Genomic DNA, 20,830 nt, shown 5'->3' on the forward strand with positions numbered 1-20,830 from the left:
ATATAAACCCCCATGCACAAATACCCCTGCCAAGAGTGGCCTTAGGAATTTCTGACCAAATGTTTTACCTGAGTAAAATCCAGTAAAGACTTCCTTTGAGAAATGTAGTTACTCCTTTAATTTTTCATTATAATCACTGGGACATCTTACAAAATAACTTGGGAGACATTGGGAGGGAGACATTTTAGTGGCAAGTAAGGTTTTTTTTTCAGGTAAGGGAAATGGGTGGTAATTTAAGCCTAATTTCCAACTATTTTATCAACTTAAGAATGAAACAGGGGCTGGGAGTTTGGCCTAGTGGTAGAGTGCTTGCTTAGCATACACAAAGACCCAAGTTTGATTCCTCATTATTACATACATAGAAAAATCGAGAAATGATACTGTGGCTCAAGTGGCAGAGCTCTAGCCTTGAGAAAGCCCAATGACAGTGCTAAGGCCTTGAGTTCAAGCCCCAGGACTGGGGGAAAAATCAAAAAAAGAATGAAACACTGGGTCTGTTGTCACAAGGGTTTTGCATTATAATTTATAAGGTAAATAGTACAAATAGAAACACATAACCCCAAACTCTGGACCAGCTCTGTAAAGTTCTGTAATTGACTATCATTCCAAGAAACCACTTGGCCTAAGATTACTCATTACTTAATCTGAGGATGAAGAAATTGTTTTTAGACTCATATCTATGTAAGTAGTCTATAAATACAAAACAAATAAATACTTAAATTCTTCTATGATCAGGAAACGTGGAATAAGATATTCCCAACTTTTAAATGTCAATGGGATATTTACAATGGACATTTTCTGCCTGATCCCTCATCTTTATCTACTCAAGTTCCTCAATGTGCAAGAAGGCAAGAGCTACCTTAACGGAGCCCTGTGAGCTGAGAGCAGCCTGTCCCAGACACTCTGCTCCCTGAACAGCCTTTGCTCTATGTGCACAAACATCTCAAGAGTACAAGGAGGTACACATGTGCAAAATGTAATTAGTTAAAAGAGGAGCTAATTGGCTTTTGCCATAGAAAGGAGAAATCCCAGAAAAGAAATCGCTTATCCTCAGCCTAGAAATCACATCTAATGAAAAATCTGCTAGGCCACCTATGGAAAGGCTACTACATCACAACTTGTCATGTGTCAAGCTGTAGCACCTACTCTTTTAGCAGCCTCTGGAATGTTTAATCTTTTATGTTCATTCATTTGCCTAAGGTCATTCAGTATTTCTTCTTAGCCACTAGCTGGAATGTACAAAATAATAAGCACTTACTCACAGTTGTATTGCAGGGAAACTGTACCTAACAGATGGTGGTCACATGATCACATGTATTAAAGATCCTATCAATTCAAACTTCCGAGATAGCTATGTGGATAAGCTATGTGGACCCCTGGGAATTTCAGACAAAGAAAAATTACATGTCGCCTGCTTAACATTGCATATTTAGTACTAGGGGGAGCAAGACTGACATCCACAATGCCACCTGAGGTACAGAAAGGTCACTGCAAAAAGACCAATTGATTTACAAGTCCTATGCTCTTGCTTTCTTTTTTTCTTAAAGCAACATGTACAAGCTTGCCTTGGATGACAATCTGAACATTGGTTATTGCATGGTTGCTCCTCCCATATCTACAAACCCTCCCCCAACCCTTCATTGCCTTTTTTATCCTTTTGAAAAAAAGAAAATAGATACAGATTATCCATTCTTATTTAGGAAAAGAGAGGCATATTCTAATAGTCATAAGGCAATGTGTTTAAGAGCTGCACCTAAACTGGCTTTCCCAAAGCTAATAATAGTTTCCAACTAGATTCAACTTGGAGGGTGTGCCCATGTACTTCCCCAGCCACTGCTTGTCACCCCAATGAATCACAGTGACACCACCCTGCCTGAAGGAGGTATCATACTATGTGTATTGGAAAGGGATAACAGTAAAGGGGAAAGGACAGCCTTGCAAACATCAGTTCCTTATACAAGTGACAGCAGTACTGCATGCTGTATGGCTCCCTCTTCATACCTCCAATTCAGATATTAGAGGACTAGAGTCAAAGCTCCATGGTAAACTGGATCATTCCGATGAGTCTTCAGTTCATTGCTTTTAATTCTGTCCTTTCCTAAGGGATGAAGGTAAGAATCATCCAACTGATGACGAAGTAGAAGAGGAAGACAGGGTACACGGCAAGGGCTTTGCGGTTTGGAGGCTGGCTATCAGCTAGGAAAGCTGTAGAGGCTAAACAAGACAAGGCAAAACCAATACTTAGTACCATACTGCCACAAACAGTAACACTGAGTAAATTTCAAAGCGCTAGGCAAAATTTGGAATGTAGAATTACACCAAGGTTCTCTTATGTTTGTGGCCCTCAAAGAATTACAGTAAAACCTCAGTCAGAGGGCTAAGGTAGAGTACTTGCCCAGCATGCACAGAGGACCTTAAGCTCCAATCGCAGCACCATAAAAAAAACAAAATGGAAGAAAAGCCCATTCAGATATTGTGATCTCTAGACAGCTGAAGGTTTGTGGTTTCAAGTACTAAGGCTTCAAAGTTTCCAATTACATGGAGAGGAAGTTCTTTAAAAGATATTTCTTATTCTTTTGTGGAAATTTATTGGGCTATATTACACAGATGTATAAAATAGTTAAGTTTCTTTGTTTTTATGGTATAGCACCTTTTTTTTCACTTTTCTTCTGAAGCTATGCTCTACTGATTGGTATCCTCTTATCCATTAATGAAAAGCACACATCTTTTTACTCATCAAGAGTACCATCTCCAGGAAATCTTCCCTGGTTAACCACCTAGCATCCTCCACTCCAAGTAGAAATGCCCACTTCTTTCTTTGTGTCCTTCCTATGACTGGCACAGACTTCCAGTTCTTACGTCAACACTAGCTATGGCTCTACATGTCTTCATAGTTTACTGCTTCATCACTGTGAACTCCAAGTACCATGCTCCACCATGGTGACTGCATATGGCCTGGAGTTAATAAATATTTGCTAAATTAAAGCCTCTCTCTAAGATTCTACACGTTTTGAGACAGGGTGTCACTCTGTAGACTAGGCTGGTCTCATAGTTGCTACCCTCCAGATTTAGCTTCCCAACTGCTAGGAATACAGATTGTGCAATGCCATAAATATCTGGCTTAAGATCCTGATTTCTGAGCTGGTCATGGTGGCTCATTCCTGTAATCCTAGGTACTCAGGAAGCTGAGATCTGAGGACCAAGGTTCAAAGTCAGCCCAGACACAAAAGGATCTGAGACTCTGATCTCCAATTAACCTCTAGAAAACGGAAGTGGGGCTTGGCTCAAGGGTAGGGCAATAGCCTTGAGCTGAAGAGTTCAAGGACAGCGCCCAGGCCAAGTTTAAGTCCCACGACACACACCCCCCCAAAAAAGATCCTGGTTTCTGATCGGTGGTTGTGGACACCAAATAACAAAATTAATTTTAAAATATTTTACACAACCACACACACACACAAATAACTATATATGTGATATACAATGTATATCATGTATATATACATAATAGATGAATGTATACTTATATAATAACAAATATAGAGTACTATTAATATGTATCATACATAATATATAACATATAATTAACAGGCTCTAAATGAAGGAATGAGGGGCAAAGCATACAAGTTTCATATAGTTTTTAATAAATTCTTTTAGGTTTTCTTTTTTTGGCCAGTTCTGGGGCTTGAACTCAGGCCCTGTATACTGTTCCTGAGCTGCTTTTGCTCAAGACTAGAGTCACAGTGCCACGTCTGGCTGTTTCTGTTTATGTGGTACTGAGGAATCAAACTCAGGACTTCATATATGATAAGCAAGAATTCTAGCACAAGCCACATTCCCCAGCCCCTTTCAGGTTGTCTTATTTACTTCTAAGTTTTTATCCATGTTTCAGTGTAATGACATATAACTTCACTGAAAAATATTGAGTAATAAGCCAATGAGCTTCTATTTTAAGTTGCAATTTAAAGAGAATTTCAGGGAATGGGGGCATAGCTCAAGTGGTAGAGAACGTGCCTACCAAAGGCAAAGTCTAAAGACATTTGGGGGTGTGTGTGTGTGTGTGTGTGTGATGGGTTTCCAACTCTTGCCTGGGTGCTGTCCCAGAGCTCTTCAGTTCAAGCCTAACGCCCTACCTTGAGCCATAGCCCCACTTGTTTCTAGTGATTAACTGGAGATAAGAATCTCTGGGCTTTGGGCCAGGAGTTTGGCCTAGTGGTTAAAGTGCTTGCCTAGCATGCATGAAGACCCGGGTTTGATTCCTCGGTACCACATACATAGAAAAAAGCCAGAAGTGGTGCTGAGGCTCAAGTGGTAGAGCTCTAGCCTTGAGAAAGTCCAAGGACAGTGCTCAGGCCCTGAGCTCAAGCCCAGGACTGGCAAAAAAAAAAAAAGAATCTCTGGGCTTTGTATTGCCTGGGCTGGGTTTGAACCATGATCCTCAGATCTCAGCTGCCTGAGGAGCTAGGATTACAGGCGTGAGCCACCGTGAGAATTTTTTTTTTGCCTGTCCTGGGCTTGAGCTCAGGGCATGAGCACTCTCCTTAGACTTTCTCAAGGCTAGAGCTCTACCACTTGAGTCTCAGCACCACTTCCGGCTTTTTTTCCCCTATGTATTTGGTACCAAGGAATTGAATCTGGGTCTTCGTGCATGCTAGGCAAGCACTCTACCACTAGGCCAAACTCCCGGCCCTAAAGAGAATTTTTGAAATGTAAAAATAATGAATATGTGGCCTTCTTTGCTAGAGACATACTTTATGAGCTTTAGCAAAACTTTCTATAGCCAGGTGGTAGCTCATGCCTATAATTCTAGCTACTCAAGAGACTGAAGTTCATAGTTTGAAGCCAGCCCAGGCAAAAAAGTCTTATCTCCAATTAGCCAGAAAAGAGTTGAAAGTGCAGATATGGCTTAAATGATAGAGGGGCAGCCTTAAGTGAAGAAAGCCAGTTGAGAGAACAAGCCCCAATATCAGGGGCAAAAAAAAATTCTATAAGCTGGGCGAGGTGGCTCATGACTGTAATCCTTGCTACTGAGGAGGCTGAGATCTGAAAATCTCAGCTCAAAGCCAGCCCTGGCACTAAATTCCCTGAGACTCTTATCTCCAATTAACCACCAGAAAACTAGAAGTGGGGCTGTGGCTCAAGGGGTAAGGCGGCAGCTTTGAGTTAAAGAGCTCAGGGACAACATCCTGGCCCAGAGTTCAAGTCCCATGACTGACAAAACACACACACACACACACACACACACACACACACACACACACACACACCATCTATAGGAAATTATTTGCTTCCACTAGTTTTCTAATAGTGCAGATCTCATGAATCAGATCCTCCACACAGTTGATGCCATATTTACCAAGAGATCAAGCAATCAACGTGGTATCTATTAAGGCAATTCTTAAGTTATCTTCTCTATGAGGTGGAATGAAGACCATTCATTTTGTAGAAGGTGGAGATGCTGGCAACATGGAGGATCAGATTAATAGGCTTGTTAGAAGGATGAACTGAGGTATCTGCCATGCTGTTTTTATAAATGGGACTGTTAATAAAGTGATGTTGATATATTAAAAAAACTAGTAAAGCAGAAGTGTACTATAGGTTCCGTCCACATTCTTAATCTGAAATGTTCCAAAATCCAAACCATTTTTAGTATCAGCAAGATACCACAAGTGCAAAATTGGATACTTCACCACATGTGACAGGCTTTTGCCAAAACTGAAATATATATATTTTTTAAAAGAAACAAAACGAAACTGTATAAAATTTCTTTCAGAAGTGGATGCTGGTGGCTCATGCCTGTAATGCAGTCTACTCGGGAGGCTGAGATCTAAGGATCACAGTTCAAAGCCCATCAGGGCAGGAAATTCTGAATCTCTTATCTCCAATAAATTATTCAAAAAAGGCCAGAAGTGGCACAATGGCTCAGCTGGTAGAGCAATAGCTTTGAGAAAAAAACTCCATGACAGTACTCTGAGTTTAAGCCCTAGGACTAGCAAAAAAACTTTTAGGCTGTTTAAGGAGGAGGGGGAGATTATACATACATATGGAACTGTCACAATGAAATCTCTTTGTACAACTAAAAGATGCTAATAAAAAGTAACTCAAAAAATTGATTTTGGAGTTGGGCACATGGCCTAGTGGTAGAGTGCTTGCTTAGCATTCAGAAAGCCCTTGGTTCAATACCACATACACAGAAAAAAATAGAAGTTGTACTGTAGCTCAAGTGGAAGAGTGAGAGCCTTGAGAAAGCTCAAGGACAGTGCTCTGAGTTGAAGCACCACAACTTGCAAAAATAATTGATCTTGGTTTTTAAAAGGAGTGTATATATAGCTGGGCATAGTGGCTCACGCCTATAATCCTAGCTATTCAGGAGGTTGAGATCAGAGGATCCAGGTTCAAAGACAGTATATGCACTAAAAAGTATGTATGACTCTTATCTCCAATTAATCACTAGAAGACCGTAAGTGGCACTGTGGCAGAAGGGATAGGGCGGTAGCCTTGAGGTAAAGAATTCAGAGATAGCCCCCAAGCCTAGGGTTCAAGCCCCACAACCGACCACCCCCCCTCCAAAAAATGAGTGCGTATAAAATTTGTGGTTACACTTAAATCCCATGCTCAAAATTTTTATTAAGTGTAATACAAATATATCACAAATCAAAAAAGATCCATAATTCAAACTACTTGGTCAAAGAGTACTCATTCTACCTGCACAGACACTCACAACCTACAGCAGGAAGTGATGCAGTGCTGTTTAGGCTTGTAATTTGGTGCATATGTCCTAGGAAAAGGAGCCTTGCCCTTAAAATGGGACTAAAATGGGCCAGGAGCATGGCCTAGTGATAGAGTGCTCACCTAGCATGCACAAAGACCTGGGTTCAATTCTTCAGTACCACATACATAGAAAAAAAGCTGTAAGTGGTACTATGGCTCAAGTGGTAGAATGCTAGCCTTGAGAAAGCCCAAGGACAGAGCTCAGGCCCTGAGTTCAAGCCCCAGGAATGGCAGAAATAATAGGACTAAGACTAGCATTTGTCTAATAGGTTGTTCTGAAAACTAAGGGAAATAACTTGTGCCTGGCCCATAGTAAACAATGTGTAGTTTGCATTACTTTTATTAGGACTGTGTAAGGAAAAGGTTCAAGTGAATTTCTCAAGTACCTTATTCCTTGTACACACCAGGATTGAGTAGAATCTAGTGTAACCTATTTTCCTATTCCTGCCCATTATTTAAGGAGAGGTGTAGTCTCTGGCAGTGCTTGGTAAAACATACCTGTAATTCCCAGCACTCAAGAGGCTGATGTAGATGGATAGAAAATTCAAGAATGGACTTTATACAATGGACTTTATAGCAAGACTGTCTCAAAAAGAAAAATACATGTGACTTGTTATTTCATCTTTTCTTTTTGGTGTACTAGGAGTAGAATCTAGGGCGTGATACATGTCAGGCAAATGCTCTATCAGTAGTAGTACATCTCCACACTTTTTATTTTGCCAGTTGTGGGGCTTGAACTCAGGGCTTGGGCACTGTCCTTGAGCTCTTCAGCTCAAGGCTAGTGACCTATCACTTTGTGCACAGCGCCACTTCCAGGCTCCTGCTGGCTAACTGGACATGAATCGCACATACTATTGTGCCTGGGCTGGCTTTGAACTATGATCCTCAATTTCAGCCTCCTGAATAGCTAGGGTTACAGGCATGAGCCACTAACGCCCTGCCTGCTACATCTCCAATTGTTTTTTGTTTTTGTGGGTTAAGGGGCTTGAACTCAGACTAGGCACTGTCCCTAAGCTCTTCAGCTCAAGGCTACCACCCTACCGCTGGGCCTGGGTGTTTTCCCTGAGATTTTCAGCTCAAGGCTACTGCCCTACCCTAGAGCCAAGCCCCACTTCCCTGTTTTCTAGAGGTTAACTGGAGATAAGAGTCTCAGGTCCTTTTGTGCCTGGGCTGGCTTTGAACCTTGATCCTCAGATCTCAGCATCCTGAGTAGCTAAGATTATAGGCATGAGCTTCATCTCCAAACTTTTAAAAAATATTTTTGGGCCAGGAGTTTAGCCTAGCAGTAGAGTGCTTGCTTAGCATGCACGAAGCCCTGGGTTCGATTCCTCGGTACCATATACATAGAAAAAAGCCAGCAATGGTGCTGTGGTTCAAGTGGTAGATCTCTAGCCTTGAAAAAGCCCAAGGACATTGCACAGGCCCTGAGTTCAAGGCCCAGGACTGGTAAATACATATATCTTGAAATAGTATTACTAAATTGCCCTTGAACTCACAATCCTCCTGCCTCTGCTTCCCAAGGAACTGGGATTATGGGCAAGAATGACAACACTTAATGATTCTCCATATTTTACAAGTGCAGATAAATGACTGAGACACACTGGACCCCACTGCCATCAGAACCCATTTAGAAGACGATCCTATGGACATTAACGGCAGGATTCACAACACTAATGTCAGACAGTGGAATTTCATTGCTCCTAATCCATTCTACAGAGCTAAGTACATACTTACCAACTACAGACCAAGCAAACATCAGGGTCACTACAAAAAGTCGAATCATGAAGTTTACTGGTCCAGGTGCTGTCAGAAGTACCAGGCGACAAATTACCATTGCCACTGTTAAGGGAAGTATGCAGTAACCCAGCACACAGAGACTCTGAAAAAAAGATCTACAAACAGGCGTCCACAAAGATCATTAGTATAATTGATTGTGGCATAGTGCCTTTACACCATCGACTCCTTTTTCCCTACATACATTAAGCTACAAGCTAACATTAGCCTCTCATGGGTTAAGCACGCACTTTCATTTTGTCTCCCCATGCTTCCTTAAGAATTGACTCTAGCGAGGCAGTAGTGGCTTATTTCTAGCTACTCAGGAAACTAAGATCTGAGGATCATGGTTCAAAGCCAGCCTAGGCTATGAGACTCTTACCTCCAATAAAGTATTGAAAAAATAAGCTCAAAGTGGAGCTGTGGCTCAAGTGGTAGAGCACTAGCCTTAGGCATCCAGACCCTGAGTTTAAACCCCAGGAGTGGCATATGTGTGCGTGCACACTCTGCCCCCAACACATATATAGCTCTAAATATTTTCTTCCCCTGAATTTCTTACATGTTGGTCCTTATCCTTTTCAACTTAGGCAACTATTTGAGAATTTGTTTAAAGCTATGCATCATTAATCCCGCAAATGAATATTGTGCCTATGACTCTATGGGTTAGAAATAAAATGTAAAGCTTATTGAAGGAACCAAAAATAATTTATTTTAATTCTAAGTTATCTCTCTATTTAGTAGTTGTTTTTTATTTGGTTGATTCATTTTATTTTTCATGGTACTGGGGTTTAAACTCAGGACTTCACACTTACTAGGCAGTTGCTTTACCACTTGAATCACTCCTCCATCCCTTTTTGCACTGGTTATTTTTTTCCAGAGCTGGGGACTGAACCCAGGGCCTTGCGCTTGCCAGGCAAGGGCTCTTGCGCTGAGCCAAACCCCTGACCCCTGCACTGGTTATTTTTAAGATAGTCTTTTATACACAGACCAGCCTGGAATGGAATCCTCTTATTTGTGCCTCACATCTTTGCTGGGATGATAAGGTGTACATACCACATGCAGCCACTGAGTAAGAGTCCCAAGCAGTCTTTCTTCCTCATGATGGCCTCCAACTATAATCCTTGAATCTTAACCTACAAAGCAGCTAAGATTTCAGGCTTGAGCCATTGTGCCTGGCTTATTCACTGCTTTTTTTTGTTTGTCTGTTTGTTTGTTGTGAGACTTGATCTCTGGGCCTGGGCACTGTCCCTGAGCTCTTCAGATCAAGGCTACCACCCAACCGCTGGGCCTGGGTGTTTTCCCTGAGCTTTTCAGCTCAAGGCTAGTGTTCTACCATTTTGAGCACAGCGCCACTTCCAGGCTCCTGCTGGTTAACTGGAGATGAATCGCACATACTATTGTGCCTGGGCTGGCTTTGAACTATGATCCTCAATTTCAGCCTCCTGAATAGCTAGGGTTACAGGCATGAGCCACTAACGCCCTGCCTGCTACATCTCCAATTGTTTTTTGTTTTTGTGGGTTAAGGGGCTTGAACTCAGACTAGGCACTGTCCCTAAGCTCTTCAGCTCAAGGCTGAGCCACAGCATCACATCTGGTGGTTAACTGGAGATAAGAGTCTCACTAAGACATAAGAAAGGGTATCAATGTATGTGAAGTAATGCACCTTCCATCTGGCGAATGTAATGTAACCCTTCTATTAATTACAATCCTCAGATCTCAGCCTCCTGAGTATCTAGGAATACAGGCACGAGTCACCGTGCCTGGCCATTCACTGCTTTTAAATGAAGGTTTTACTTGGTTCTCATTTACTTTGATTTTCTTTAAAGGATATCTAAATAGCATAGTTTCCTTAAACACTTAAGGTTAAAATCTAAGGTATAATACTCACATGTTTCCTCCAAGAAGTTTTGAGTTAAGGGTAATAATAACTGCTCCAAACCAGACGATGACAAATACTTCAGCAAATTGGGGCCCTCCATCTTCTTCACCATCCAAAGAGCTTCTTTGCAGCATTCTGAGACAATGACACAGCATGAAAGAACTGTCTAATGTTTTACATGTAGCACAGATTCTCAAACTTTGAGATTGTATTGCCATATCTCATCTGGAGGTATAGTATTTGGAATATATAGGTCGTGCTGGAAGGAAGATATTGGAATTATTTGGCAAGGACTTTCTTCAAATGACAAGTGCCTCAGTACAATATTTGAGCTTGTTAAAATGTTTAAATAGATTACTGAAGCCTTAGGTTATAAAGGGCTGAATGTGGTTCAGACATGAGACTTTGGGTTCATACAATAACTTAAAACCATTTAAAAATCTATTTTGACATTATTTTTAAATTGGATAATTTCATCTAAGAATAATGCAGTTCTAATACTTGGGAGGCAGAAGCTAGATAGGTAATTGATGGCAGCCTAGACTACGTAGTATGATGCTAATGAAAAAATAGCTAGATTGGCCTAGTGCTAAGAGTGCTTGCCTAGCATACACGAACACCCAGGTTCGATTCCTCTGTACCACATATATAGAAAAAGCTGGAAATGGTGCTATGATTCAAGGGGTAGGGTTCTAGCCTTGAGAAAAAAAAAAACAAGGACAGTGCTTAGGACCTGAGTTCCAGCCCCAGGAATGGCAAAAAAAAGACCATGGCTCAAATGGCAGACTGCCTAACTAGCAAGCATAAGGTGCTGAGTTTCAACTGCAGTACCACCAAATAAATAAACAGCATGTACTTCTGGGGTCAGAGAGCTGTATCTCAATGAGAGAGTACTTAGCTAGCATCCACAAAATCCTAGGTTTAAGTCCTAGCACCACAAACAATAACTAAAATAACTAATATATTTCTGGATTTTCTTATGCTCCTAGCCATTTTTTGTTTTAGTTTTAAGATAAGGTCTTACATTTGTGATCCACGAAGGGCCAGGATCATAATCTTCCAATGTAAATCTCCCCAAATGCTGAAATTGTTGATATGTACCATCATAGGTGGTTGAAAAGAGATATCTCTGCTAACTTTTTGCCTACACTGGCCTTAAACCATAATTCACTCAATCTCTGTTACTAAAATAGCAAGGATGACTGGTGTGTGCCAATACAGTTGGCTCTTATTTTTGTTTGGTGGAGGGAGGTGGTCTCAATATACATACCAACCTGGACTAGTACTTGCCATATAGTCACAAATGGCCTAGAATTTCTAGAAGGCAGCTGTCCTCTCTCAGACACCTGAGTATTGGGATTACAGGCATGTAAGGCCACTCTTGCTTGGATTTTGTTCTTTTCTGAGGGTCAGTCCTGGAACTTGAACTCAAGACCTGTGTATTATCCTTGAGCATTTGTACTCAAGGATAGAACGAGCCACAGTTCTACTTCCCAGTTTTTGGTTAACTGAAAGTAAGAGTCTTATAGACTTCCCTTCCCAGGTTGCTTTCAAACTGTGATAATCAGTCTCAGCCTCATGAGTAGCTAGGATAATAGGCATGAGACACTAGCATGTGGTCTGGCAGGATTTTCTTAAAAAGCCAAAATATGTCATACTTGGGCCTGTAGTCGTGTGCAGCTGACAAGAGCTCATGACTCAGTAGGACATTGTGTATTAAGTTACTCTCTAGCTGTTAGGCTTAAAAATGGAAACAGTCTATATAACTAATAAGCTATACACATATACATGTGTATAAATGTACATATATACATCTGTGTAGATAATTTTCATATACACATGTTTTCATTATTAAGAGATTGCTTTGTAATGAAATGAGGTAATTAACAAATATTCTTTGTCAATTATTTACTGAAATAGTAGATATAATCCAAAGGTTCATATGGAACAAGAAAAGACTTAGAATATCCAAAACAATTCTAGGCAAAAAGAGCAACGCAGGTGGTATTACAATACCAGAATTCGAACTGTACTATAGAGCCATAATAACAAAAACAAAAATGGATGAATCTAGAGCGAATCATGTTGAGTGAGATGAGTCAAGACCTAAGGATCAAAAGGCGCATGGTATCCTTAATATGTGGCTATTAAATCCAAAGAGTACAAGAGCGAGGACTCAATAACTGCATACCCAAAGCTATGGACATGGTAATGGAAATATAAACATAAGTATATAGACATAAAAACCTATGACTCTATAGACATAATGTTTTATTTCATAAATTAATATGTTTCTATGACATACAAACCCTTAGCCTAATTGTGATTAAGTTCTAAATACTAAGTCCCAGTGATTGTAAATACAGATTCCCTCCTTGAACACTTGTATGTTAAACTTGTCATTTAAAATATGATGTAAAAATCAATGTTAATAAATTCTTTAAAAAAAAAAAAGCTGGCCAAAGGTCCTAGTTGTAGAGTGCTTGCTTAGTGTGCACGAAGACCCAGGTTTGATTCCTTGGTACCATATACATAGAAAAAAGTCCCAGGACTGGGAAAAAAAAAGCAGCAGGGGGATGGGGGGGCGCGCGGGGAATTTGACCTAACATGCACAAAGACCAGGATTCGATTCCTAGGCACCATATACATAGAAAAAAGCTAGAAGTGGGGCTGAGGCTCAAGTGGTAAAGCAACACTGTCCTTGAGAAAACTGAAGGACAGTGCTCAGGCCTGAGTTCAAGCCCTAGGACTGGCAAAAAGAAAAACAAAAGCTAGTCAAAGGAATGATTTTTTTAATGATTAAATGATTTTTTTTAAAGTCTTCTCAAATGTCCCTCAGTTGATGAGTGGATTAACAAAATGTGGCATTTATACACAATGGAATTTCTATGCTGCTGTCAGAAAGAACAACATCCCCCAAATTGTAAGGAAATGGAAAGACTTAAAAAAATCATATCAAGTGAAGTAAGCCAGACTCAAAGGAACATAGGCTCAATGGTTTCCCTCATTTGTCATAATCAGTAGAAACCTCTCCCAGCAGAGATTTACAACAGAACAAAACCTAGATACATAAGGCCATATAGTACGATGCTAAATGAAAGGACCTCCAGGATAGAGAAACAAAAGCCATATAATGAGTGATTGTTGTCCTCAATGTACTATGTTATCTCTCATCTCTTTTGCTGTCCTTTGGTTATCTCATATTGTTAAAGTATTTCATCTTGTTATCTGATATACTGTATATATACATATTTGACTATGTGAAATCGGATAGGGAAGGGGGAAAACACAAAGAGGGGCGGGGTGGGGAAGGGAAATGGGGACCAAGACATGAGAAAGGATATCAATGTTTGTGAAGTAATGCACCTTCTATCTGGGAATATAATGTAACCCTTCTATTAATTACAATAAAAAATATGAAAAAAATAGACCAGAAGATCAATGGAACAGAATAGAAGATCCAGAAATAGAACCAAATACCTATAGTCAACTTGTATTTGACAAAGGAGCCAAAGATATACAGTGGAACAAACACAGACCATTCAATTATTGGTCCTGGCAAAACTGGGCAGCCACATGCAGAAAACTAAAAATTGACCCTAGCCTTTCTCCATCCACAAGCAATAATTCAAAATGAATCAAAGACCTCAATATCAGACCGGAAACCTTGAAACTGCTACATGATAGAGCTGGAGAGACACTGGAACTCATAGGCACAGGCAAAAATTTCCTGAACAGAATCCCAGGGTCACAACAGATTGGAGATAGACTTAATAAATGGGACCACCTAAAAATAAAAAGTTTCTGCACAGAAAATCATATGAGAAAATGTTCATAATCCATGGTCATAAAGGAAATGCAAATAAAAACAACCTTAAGACACTACCTTATCCCAACAAGAATGGCCAAGATTTTGAACTCAGACAATGACATGCTGGCAGGGTTGTGGATAAAAAGGAACCCTACTACACTGCTGGTAGGAATGCAGACTAGTTCAGCCACTTTGGAAAGCAGTGTAGAGGTTTCTTAAAGAAATGAAAATTGACTTTCCCTAAGATCCTGCCATACTACTTCTGGGCATCTATCCTGAACATCATAACCCAAGATATGATAAGGACAGCTGTTCAGCTATGTTCATCTCTGCACTATTCACAATAGCCAGGTGATGGAAACAATCCAGATGCCCTACTGCAGATGAATGGATACAGAAAATGTGATACACACACACACACACACACATAGCCAACAGACAAGATAAAATAATGGCATCTGCAGGGAAGTGGATGAATCTAAGGCAAATCATGATGAGTGACACAAGTCAAGACCAAAGGAACAAAAGGTGCATGGTATCCTTAATATGTGGCTATTATATCCAAACATTTCCTAACAGTACAAGAGCAAGGACTCAATATTTGGGTACCCAATGTTATGGACATGGTATTGGAGATATAAACAAAACTGCATAGACATAAAAATCTATGATGGGCTATATACTCTATAGATATATGTTGATTTATAGATTAATATGTATCTAGGACATACAAAGACTCGGCTTAATTTTAATTATGTTCTTAAATTTATGTGTGAGTGATTGCATATAGTTTTCTTGAATACTTGTTCGTAGAACATGACATTTGAAATATGTAAAAACTCAGCATTAATAAAAACTTTTAATAAAAACAAATAGTAACAGCAAACTCACAATCTGTTCCTCATACAGAGTCCAGAGAAGACACACAGTATGTCTTGCCCAGCAGTGCTGCCTGTCAGTATATGTGGCTGCACATGCTCCAGCTTCAATTCTGCCAGTCAGATGCATGTGAAGTTGTTTTCTGCATGCCTTACTGCTTCTACATCGATAGAAACAGTCTTGTCTAGTCTAGAAGGCATAACATACACATGTGCTCATCCAAGTTCGGCCACTAAATATGTCATATCATGGGTTAAGACTCATCTTCTCTGCAACAAAGTGGGGTTTCAGCTACATAATATTTAAGGTTAATCTTCCCTTCATATGTCTGTAAAGTTATATAGAATAACTACATTACGATGTAAATGCACACATTCTCAATCTGAGAGTTTAACTCAATTGGTAAAGCATTTCCCTAGCATGTTCAAAGCTCTGGATTCAATCACCAGTGATCAAATTGGATTCAATCAAAACAAATTAGTGTACACTGAGGAAGGAAAATCATGAGTTCTAGGCTAACTTGAGCTATATAACAAGATCCTGACTCAAAACGAAGAACACCTAAAGGTTATATTGTATCAAAATTACCCTCAATTCTTTTTTTTGTCTTCTTTGGACTTGAACTCTGGGCCTGGTCGCTGTTCCTGAGCTCTTCTGCTCCAGGTTACCACCCTACCCCTTGAGTCATAGCACCACTTCCGGTTTCCTGGTGATTAACTGGAGATAAGAGTCTCATGGACTTTTTAGTGACCTAGCTGGCTTTGAACCACAGTCCTAAGATCTCAGTCTTCTGAGTAACTAGAATTATAGGTGTGTGCCACCGCACCTGGCCCCTCAATTTTTAATTTTTTAAATTGTTATAATAGAGGTGATGTACAGAAAGGTTATAGTTACATAAGTAAGGCAGAGTACATTTCTTTTTGGACAATGTCACCCTTTCCTCATTCTGTCACAGTTTTCCCCTCAATCCTGAAACTGCACAAAAGTGCACAATATAGTTCACATGTGAAAGAAAGGACGTGTTGTACTTACAGTGCCAGTGTCACACAGAGGATCAAAGGGCCCCACAGATCCCCTAAAGGCAAGAAAGGACAGAAAAATGTGTAAGAAATCATTGGGAAAAACTGTCATTCCCCCCCCATTCAATCCACCCCATTTTCTTTTCTTGGTTGTGTGACATATGCAATGCCTTTTTGTCTGCATTCCATTAATTTCACCCATTCATTCTTCTATACCTTTCACCTCCTGACTCCCTTGCAATTACCCATTTCCAGGGACGTATTTTGTTGGACTTTGACTTAGTCTTTCTAAAAAATTGTACTATTTGTGCTCCAATTTTGTTTTTTTGTGTGTTTTTGTTTTTTTTTCCAGTCCTGGGGCTTGAATTCAGGGAGTGAGCACTGTGTTTGGCTTTCTCTAGGCTAGCGCTCTACCATTTGAGCCACAGTACCATTTCCGGCTTTTTCTGTGTTATGTGGTATGGAGGAATTGAGCCTGGGGTTTTGTGCATGCTAAGCAAGCACTCTACCACTTTTTGTTTTTTTAAGTCAGTCGTGGATCTTGAACTCTGGGCTGGGTGCTGACACTGAGCTCTTCAGCTCAAGGCTACCACCCTATCCTTTGAGCCACCATCTCCACTTCAAGTTTGCTACTGGTTAACTGGAGATAAGATTCTCATGGATTCCAGTTCATGGGTTTCAACCTTGATCCTCAGATCTGAGTTTATTATACTTCAGTTTATTTATGACTGCATGAGTGCCAGAGGCATTATATATATATAAATTACTTTGTTATATGGCATAAATTCAATACATAACCTAAAAATTAAGAAAAGTGAGGGAAGGGATGGGGTGGAAGGGGGAGAAAATGTTGAAAGGGGTGTTTTGATCAAGAGGCGCTGTATTCATAACTCCCTTGTACAACTCCTTAAAGAGAATTAAAATACATTCTTAAAAACTTTTTCATAGCACACAGGATACTGTTTCTGTAGTTGACTCTATGGGAAACTCATACCCTTAAACATACATAATCACCATAAAACAGGTAAAAGACAACAACCTAGAAATGTTTTTCCTGGTATTAGTGTACAGTCATTGAAGAAAGTGAGGGGTTTGACTGGTTTCATGGGTATTTTTCATATATGCTCCTGAGTTCTCCAATCACATTCACAACCTCCATCACCATAGCCTCCCCTTCCTCCACAATCCTGCTGGTTTCTTGCAAATAGTCTTCCTTTTATATTCATGTCATATTAATTCACTTATTTTGCTTTAATGCTAATCTCCAATTCTAGGCAATTTCCCGCAAATGACACAATTTCGTTGTTCCCCATAGCTGCATGTTATCTATCCTTCATGGGTTGCTGGGCACCTAGGATGATTCCACAGCTCGACATCTGTGAACAGTGCTGACATAAACATGAATGAGCAGATCTCTACTGTATGCTGACACATACCAGCAGCCACCCGCCCAGGAGTAGTTAAGCGGTCATATACTGGTGGCATTTTCTACCTTTATCCCAGTATCTCCCCTCTAATTCCTGCTCTTAGAATTCAGATGGCAAAGCTTCCACCTCTGCTGTTCCAACCTAACTCCCAATTCTGAGTGTACAATTCTATAAACTAGCAATCATGAAGCCAAGGCACGAGGATGGGGAGTTCAAGACTGGCCTGGACTACAAACGGAGAGGCTGTCTGTCTCAGGTGGAAGAATAGCAGATTAGGAATGTGGACTAGTAGTAGACTATTTGCCTAACATGCACAAAACCCTGGGTTAAATTTCTTAGTACTTTATAAACAGAAATAAGCCAGAAGTGGTGCTGTCGCTCAGATGCTGAAACACTAGCCTTGAGAAAGCTCAAGATAGTGCACAGGCTCTGAGTTTAAGCCCCAGGACTGGCAAAAAAGCAACAACAAGCCTCATAGGAAAAAATAACATTGACTTCTCAGGCTATTATAGGATTAAAGAAAATAATGTATCCAGTGGCCGCTGGCTGGCTCATCTTGTAATTCTAGCTACTCAGAAGTCTGAGATTTGAGGATCTTGGTTTGAACCCAGTGTTGGCAGGAAAGTCTGTGAGCCACTCCAATTAATTGCCAATTAACCACCAAAAAAAAAAGCTGGAAGTGGAGCTGTGGCTCAAGTAGTAGAGTACTAGCCTTGAGCAAAAGAAGCTCAGGTACAGCACAAGCCCCAGGACCAGCACAAAAAATGCGTCCATATGTGTTGGGGCATGCTAGAAATATAAATACCATCAGTGGCATGCCTAAATGCCAGGTGCTCTGTCACATGATCTACAGAATTAGCATGTCTCATCTATACTGAGCTATTATCACCAGTGTAACACTGAAGAACCTAGACCCCTAGAAAAGTTAACTATCTTATCCAAGATCTGACTGGCACTCTGCTGAGAGAACTGATATGGAAATCCACATTTATGAGGGAAATCTGTGTCCAGTCCTTTGTTATCTGCATCACCCAGCATCCAATGATTCTGATGCTGCATCCAGTTTCTGGATTTTTTAAAAAATGGAATAATTCTATATTAGGAGAAATATGGGGTTTGCAAAGCAAGATAATTCAAATACTACTAGTTTTTGACTAGGCTAAGTAACCAAAGATTCTTATGTCTTTTTTTTTCTCAGCCTGTTTTTACATAATTAATTAGTGTGCCTTTTCTTTTTGGTGAACTGAAGGATGCCTCATTTTTTTTGCTGTAGTCATTTTTTGGATAGGGCCTAATATCTTTGCCCTGAGTTGGCTCCAACTATGGCCTAAGGGTCTCTTGCACAGTTCAAATTATGTCTGCTTATTTTGTTGAGATGGGGTCCTGCTGACTTTGCTTGGGCTGGCCTTGAATTATGATTCTCCCAATCTTTGCCTTCCAAGTAGGGAGGGAATTAAAGGCATGAGCCACTGCAGCTGGCTCTGATTTGATTTAAAAAACAGATTATGAATTTGAGTCCCAATGGGATGTATGGAGAGACTGTCTCAAAGCAAAACAAACAACATAGTAAAAAAAAATGAAGACTGCTTGAAAAGAAAAACAAATAGCCTAATAATCTTATTTATTTATTTATTTATTTGTTTATTTATTTATTTATTTTTGGGTCAGTAGTGGGGCTTGAACTCTGGGCCTGGGTGCTGTCCCTGAGCTTTTCAGCTCAAAGATAGTGCTCTAGGGATCGGAAGTTAGGCCTACTAGTGGAGTGCCTTCCTAGCATGCCCAAAGATGTGGGTTCAATTCCTCGATTACCACATACATACAAAAAGCCAGAAGTGGCGCTATGGCTCAAGTGGTAGAGCTGTAGTCTTGAAAAAGCCCAACAATAGTGCTCAAGCCCTGAGTTCAAGCTCCAGGACTGCCCCCACCTCCCAAAAAACCCTATCACTCTACCACTTGACCCACCATGCCACTTCTGGTTTTCTGGTTGTTAATTGGAGATAAGAGTCTCATGGGGCTAGGAGTTTGACCTAGTGGCAGGATGCTTGCCTAGCATGCACAATACCTGAGTTCTATTCTTTGGTACCACATACCTTGAAAAAGCTGGAAGTAGTGCTGTGGCTCAAGTGGTAGAGCTCTACCCCTGAGAAAGCCCAAGGACAGTGCTAAGGCACTGAGTTCAAGCCCCAGGACTGGCAAAAAAAAAGTCTCACAGAATTTTGTACTCAAGCTGGCTTAGAACCATGATCCTCAGATCTCAGCCTCCTGAGTAGCTAGGATTACAGGTGTGAGACACCACGCCTGGCCCTTGACACTTTCTGCTCAAAACTAGCACTCTGCCACTTGAGGCACTGCATCACTTCCAGCTTTTTCTGTGTATGTGGTCCTGGGGAATCAAACCCAGGGCTTCATGCATGCTAGGCGAGCACTCTACCACTAAACTTTATTCCCAATCTCCAGACAATCCTTTAACAAAGAAAGTAGTCATAAAATGAAATGATACAAATGCCAATAAAGAGCGGAGGGAAAGTGGAGAAAACCATGAAAAAGGGTATCCATGTTCAAGAAGTAATGTATTCAGGGCCGGGAGTTTGACCTAGTGGTAAAGTGCTTGCCTAGCATGCACTAAGACTTGGGTTCAATTACTCATAGAAAAAGCCAGAGTGGTTCTGTGGCTCAAGTGGTAGAGCTCTAGCCTTGAGAAAGCCCAAGGACATAGGGGAAGGGAAAAGGAGACAAAAACATGAGAAGGGATATTAATAGGTCAGAGAAGTAATGCACCCATTAGCTGAAAAATGTTATTCTAACCCCTCTATACGTTATCCAACAGTAAAATACAATAAAAAGTAGAATACACTCCAGTTTCGGTACCTCACACCTTAATTCTAGCTACTCAGGAGGCTGAGATCTGAGGATCAAGGTTCAAAGCCAACCCAGGCCCTAAATACTGTGAGACACTTATCTCCAACTAACCTCTAGAATACGGGAAGTGCAGCTGTGGCTCAAGGAGTAGGGCCATAGCCTTGAGCTGAAGAGCTCAAGGTCAGAGTCCAGACCCAGACTTCCAGCCCCATGACCTACAGTCAATCAATCAATCAATCAAAATTTTAAAAGGAATACTATTTCTAAATGACTAGGCGTTTTAGCTCTACCCAAAATAATAAAACAGTAAATAAATAAAAGACCAAAAGACAGTGCTCAGGCCCTGAGTTCAAGCCCCAGGCAAAAATATTAAAAATAAAATTTCAAAAAAAGAAACAATGTATCCAGTACCTGA

The 20,830-nt window shown here is 40.5% G+C and overlaps 1 protein-coding gene across 2 annotated transcripts in view; it reads right to left on the bottom strand.

Annotated features, from left to right (window-relative positions):
* Yipf6 (Yip1 domain family member 6) overlaps positions 1-20,830 on the bottom strand; it is a 34,044-nt gene continuing 13,214 nt past the window's right edge. For both annotated transcript variants that reach the window (XM_090326268.1, XM_090326269.1), the window contains exons 4-7: positions 16,143-16,185; positions 10,430-10,555; positions 8,503-8,660; positions 1-2,214 (exon numbers count right to left, since the gene is read on the bottom strand). In XM_090326268.1, the coding sequence (XP_090182394.1) occupies positions 2,099-2,214; positions 8,503-8,660; positions 10,430-10,555; positions 16,143-16,185 (443 nt within the window). In that variant the 3' untranslated portion in view covers positions 1-2,098. The remainder of the gene's footprint in view (positions 2,215-8,502; positions 8,661-10,429; positions 10,556-16,142; positions 16,186-20,830) is intronic.

The sequence above is a fragment of the Megascapheus bottae genome, chromosome X (assembly GCF_031878675.1).
Source record: "Megascapheus bottae isolate mThoBot1 chromosome X, mThoBot2.hap1, whole genome shotgun sequence".
NCBI lineage: Eukaryota > Metazoa > Chordata > Mammalia > Rodentia > Geomyidae > Megascapheus > Megascapheus bottae.